The sequence below is a fragment of the Centrocercus urophasianus genome, unplaced genomic scaffold (assembly GCF_019232065.1).
Source record: "Centrocercus urophasianus isolate 14NV4802_14NV808 unplaced genomic scaffold, USGS_Curo_1.0 seq_73, whole genome shotgun sequence".
NCBI lineage: Eukaryota > Metazoa > Chordata > Aves > Galliformes > Phasianidae > Centrocercus > Centrocercus urophasianus.
This window is the reverse complement of record NW_024885344.1, coordinates 12,233,494-12,238,726: the sequence shown is the minus strand read 5'-3', so window position 1 is coordinate 12,238,726 and position 5,233 is coordinate 12,233,494. Positions and strand designations below refer to the sequence as shown.

At 41.6% G+C, this 5,233-nt stretch overlaps 1 protein-coding gene across 1 annotated transcript; it reads left to right on the top strand.

Annotated features, from left to right (window-relative positions):
* The first annotated feature begins 9 nt into the window (after positions 1-9).
* Positions 10-5,233, top strand: LOC122170832 (aldo-keto reductase family 1 member B10-like). The gene is made up of 9 exons (XM_042838050.1): positions 10-50; positions 165-281; positions 1,472-1,549; positions 2,115-2,237; positions 2,725-2,825; positions 2,987-3,068; positions 3,527-3,610; positions 4,353-4,435; positions 4,801-5,233. Exons 2-9 carry the CDS (start codon positions 258-260, stop codon positions 4,841-4,843), a joined length of 618 nt encoding a protein of 205 aa, XP_042693984.1. The 5' UTR covers positions 10-50; positions 165-257; the 3' UTR covers positions 4,844-5,233.

Genomic DNA, 5,233 nt, shown 5'->3' with positions numbered 1-5,233 from the left:
ATCACGATCTGGTCCAGCTCACAGAGGAAGCTCCATTTTAAGAGCAACAGGTTAGTGTAATTCCACGTTGCCTTCCAAAGAAGGAGTGCTTTTATCTAATGCAGGAAAACACTGGAAAGCTTTAACCCTGGAGGTCATGGTGTGACTTGTCTTTTTGTCTCCAGTTGTGGTGCACGTTCTTTGAAAAGCCTCTGGTGAAAGGAGCTTGCCAGAAGACACTTGCCAGCCTGAAACTGGATTACCTGGACCTCTACCTCATGCACTGGCCTTTTGGGTTCAAGGTATGGTAATGGAGATGCACACCTTTTTTTTTTTTTTAATGATCACTGTTTTTGAAGACTTATATGGCTTTACAGCCCAATCATTGCTAGCACTGAGGAATAACCTTGATCTTTATTCTTGAGAATGCTACTTGTATGCCTGTCTTATTATAGGTTGTGACAGACTCAAAACTGGAGGCAGATCTCCCAGCTGCAAGCACTAGCTAGGCTCTTCTCCCTCTCTTGTAGGCTCTCTACAAATCCAAAATATGCTTCTCTGAAAATCATGTTTTGTGGAGAGCTGGCTACATTTTGCTGCCTGACAGCAAAAGAATCACATCTAGAGATTATTTCTGGATTGTTTCTGGTTTCTGTTTCTGCTTTCAATCACTGAGTCCTCAGTTCAGTATAGACTGAGTTAACCTTTGCTGTAGGAGCCTTACTGTTGTTCCACAAAGCCTGCATTGCAAAAGGGGTAACTTCTGTGGAGCTGAAGTCTTTCAGACTGATGTCTGAGTTTGATTATTTCTAGTCTTACCTTCTCCTTCCTGCTACAGTGTGAGTGGTCTCCATCCTACCTCTTGCTTCTGAATTGCTTAACTTCATGTTCTATTTTAGCTTTGTTAACAAAGCCATCAAAGTGAAACTCTCCTTGCAGCAGCAGCGAACTCAGTTGTTAGATGCAGTTTAGTCTTGCTGTCTTGATACAGCTTGCTCTCAAAGGCTCTTCTGACTTTCCTGGCATGGTAACAGCATTCTTGAGCTTTGCCATGGATGACCTGCCACAGTACATAATGTCTCTTTTCAACAGATTTGGTTTAGTATTGGCCAGAGCTGTGTGTTACCTTTATCAAAAACTAAGTCCTGTGATGCACTTCTGGGGGGGGAAAAAAAATCAGTTCTTAAATGAGTGAAAAAAAATACCATATGAAGTGATACATATGAATTTCTTACCTCAATCTGGATCTGAGTGTTTTCTTTCCCCGTAGGTGTTTAGGTGAGTCATTGCTTTGAGGAGCCCAGCAGAAATATCTGCCTTGATTGGCCAGAAATACCTCCAATTACTCATTTCACGCAGGAAGGAAGAAATGACTGTAGAAAGAATTGGTATTCTTGACTGCACCAGAGGTTTAAGCTCTGGTCCTGAGCTGTCACTGTCTTAGACAAACTTCTCAACAGATTTTTTCAAACATTTTCTTTCTTGTTGACAGGCAGGAGAGGATCTGCTTCCCACAGATGACAAAGGCATGTCTATTCCCAGCAATGCTGATATTCTGCAAACGTGGGAGGTAAGCTTAGCCACAGTGACAGTCATGTCTTCTGTCCTGAGCAATGATATTTCAGTAGTTCACAGTGTGGTTCCTGTACAGAGGCAGATTTCTTAAGAAAGAATGTACAGAAGTAAATTCAGATTACTCCCAGGGTAGCTGCAGAACAATCTGAAGTTGAAATAGTTCTTTGCTTGTCCATGACAACTGTGCAGTTGTTCTCAAACTACTCAAGTACAAGGATTTTGTAGAAATAAAAGCAATTTAGGTTATAATCTTGCCATCATCCTAGAGCATAGCTCTCCAGTGCTGTCACAGTAGTAGATCATAGACTGGTGATAAACTTTTCCTTGTGTAATTCAGCATGAATTTCTCAGCCATAAAAAAGATTTTTGGGCTTGGCTGGAAGACAGTGAAAGACAGAGTGCAAAAATCACTAGTACCCACTCTTCCCCAAGAGAGTTAAGTTGGGCAATCCTACCAGTTATTTCTCCCTTCATAAGAAGGGAGACAAGGCACATCAGGAAGAATGTGTTCAGGCCCTGTCTTGCGTCATGGATAGTAACTTTGCTGCTCTCTCTGTTAGGCCATGGAAGAGCTGGTGGATGCTGGCCTGGTAAAAGCCATTGGCATCTCCAACTTCAACCATGAGCAGATCGAAAGACTCTTGAACAAGCCAGGACTGAAACACAAGCCTGTAAACAACCAGGTAAGCTGCTAATGGTGAATAGTTTTCAGGAATTGCAATGATCTAATTCCAGTTGCATGAGGATATGGAAAAAGGGGGAACAAAGTGGACTATCGCAGTACGTATTTCAATTCCCACTGTACTGGGTACTAAAAGAACTGAGATAATTTTTCTCACCTTCCTGTGGCACCGTTTACAGATATAGGAATATTTCTTTGTGAAACATTCTTTCTGAGTGATAAAAGAGCATATATGTGAGCTGTGATTGTGTAACCAAGGATTTTTATGAAACTTCTTAGAACAAAATCCAAAATGTATATAAGGACTCAGTATAAAAATTAGTGCCCTACAGAATTATGGGTTTATATTATCCCACAGCCCACCTGCAGGCAAAGATGAAGGCAGCCTATAATTAGGAAACTGAAGATTCTGGGGGGGTAGGGCAGGGGAGAAATCTCTGGAGCATTACTGTAGTTCTACAAGTACCTGTGTGCTCCTGTGTTGGCAGATCGAGTGTCACCCATACCTTTCCCAGGAGAAGCTTGTCAACTATTGCCAATCCAAAGGGATCACTGTGACAGCATATTGTCCCCTCGGACGGCCTGATAGGTAATTTATGAATGGGTTAGCATGGCTTAAGTTTTTAACTTTCAGACTAACTGAAAGAGAAATGGTGCAGGTGTGTGTATACACAAATGTGCAGTGGTTAATTACTTCTAGGCAGAAACCTTTTAGAGTGGCTCTTTGCCATTTCTTCTTTCTCTCTGTAGGGCCACACCAGAGGAGCCTGCCATTTTGGATAACCCCAAGATTAAAGAGATCGCAGCAAAGCACAGCAAAACCCCAGCACAGGTAGGTGGGCACCAGAAAATAACATCCATTAAGGAAAATATACAGGGCATACACCCTCTATGTGTATATACCCAGGTCTGTGTGCTCCTAGTGAACCGTAGTGGGTCTCTGTGATGCTAACAAGCAATATTGCAGGCTGCATAGCAGCCATCCTGCATATGCTAGAAGAAAATCTTTGGCCCTCAGTGAAGATTCTTGAGCCATCTTCAATCGCCATGTCCCCTCTCAGGCCCTGTTGCAGAGAGTGAAAGCTTGCATAAATTACTGATTGTCTGGATGGTAAGAAAAGGAACTCATAATCTCAAAACTGGATGGGAAAGGAGAAAGGAGACTTCCTGTGAGGGGCTCTGTCACTTCACCCTTTGCTCTTCAGAAAGCACTATCTAAACCACAAGGACAGGAACAATTTGAAGCTCATATCTATGTAAGTGCCTGTACCTCTCTCTCTTTCCTTGCAGGTTCTCCTTCGCTTCCAGATCCAGAGAAATGTGATTGTGATTCCCAAGTCTGTCACACCACAGCGCATTGTAGAGAACTGCAAGGTGAGCGATGACAAGTGACCCTTCCCCTGCAGAGCCAGCAGGGATCCTTCCTCAGCCTTCCCAAGTCGTCCTCAGACAAGAGCACAGGCCTTTTTCCATCTGCATTTTTACCTGTACTGAGGGCTAAGTGAAGTCTGAAGTGAAAACTACAACTACAGAAGGGAGGTTGACAGAGGTCTTGGGTAACACTGCCGGTCATCTTCACATTGTCTCCTATTCTGCAGAAAGAGAATGAATTGGCCTGCAGGGCTTGCTTGGAGCACAAGTGCAGTAGCATGCCAAAGAAGCTTATATAGCGTAAGCAGTGTTAAGAATCCTGATCTTATTCCTCTAACTGCTAAGTTGCTGGTATTTTCCTGATGTTGGACATCAGGCTTTTAGAAGAAACATAAATATATTGGAATACTGAAATCTTCCAAATCTTTATTTAGAACTGGAAAGAAATGCATCTTCAACAAATAGTGTCTCAGAATGCATCTAAGTACATATGAAGCTTCTTGCAACAGCCAGTACATCTAACTGCGATTTTAGGGCTTTTTGTTTTTTGTTTGTTTAATTCTTTCTGCCATGGGCATCCAAGCAGGCTCTCCCTTTTTCCCTCTCCTCCTCCACCTCCCTCCCCCCAACCTCATGAAGCCGTTCGTAACCAGCATGCCTTCCCTTGTGGACTTGCTCTTCTGTGAGCTTTTCTGTCAGTCTGATTTGTTCAATGAAGTGATTTCCAGCTGTTTTTCCTTGTTAGGTGTTTGACTTTGAACTGACTAAAGAAGAGATGGCAACTATTCTCAACCTAAACAGAAACTGGAGAATTTGTGACATGGCCATGTAAGTGACAGCTGTTTCCTTCAAATTCTTAATTTTTCAATGCTCTTTACAAGTACTTGTGAGATCCTAATATAGGAAGGTTCTAGTTAGTAACTTTGGTTGTGTTCGTATTAGAGAAATGAAGCAATTGGCAAGTTTTAAACTCTTTTTTTTTTTTTTTTTTTTTTTTTTTTCTCTCCTTGTTGAGATTATAGTAAACTGGTGTCAGCTTCTGTGGAGCTGGCTAGTGGCAGGCAGAGTGAGCTATCACTTGCAAATGTGCACCATGGAAACATACTTAGACAAAGCTTTAGTTTGAAGGTCAGTAACTGCTGTCTTGTCAGCATTTATTTTACCTATAATCATTTCTCTTTGTCTTCCTTCAGGTGCAGAAACCACAAGGAGTATCCTTTCAATGCTGAATACTGAAAATAGCTTTATCCTGCAGGCCTGTAGGGTTTAATGAGATTCTACCACTACCTACAGTGATCCACTGTGTATCTTGTACTCTGTATCCATCCTGACAGCAGAGACTTTCTCTAGTAAAACAAAATAATAATAAAGTTGCTCTGAAGAAAAAAAATGCAGACTGTAATAACTAGCTGCAATAGTTCTTTACTCATTAGGTACTTGTCTTTTACTGGCTGAAATGGCAAAACAGACAATTATTCACTTCTAGAATATGACCCAAAGCTTTTTCTTGAAATGAATGTCTGATCTACATGCATAATTGCTTTATTGCAGTCACTTTCTTTACCAACCTAACCTGAACTGTGACTTGTTTGTATTCTCTCAAAAATAAAGAAGTTTGAATACTAA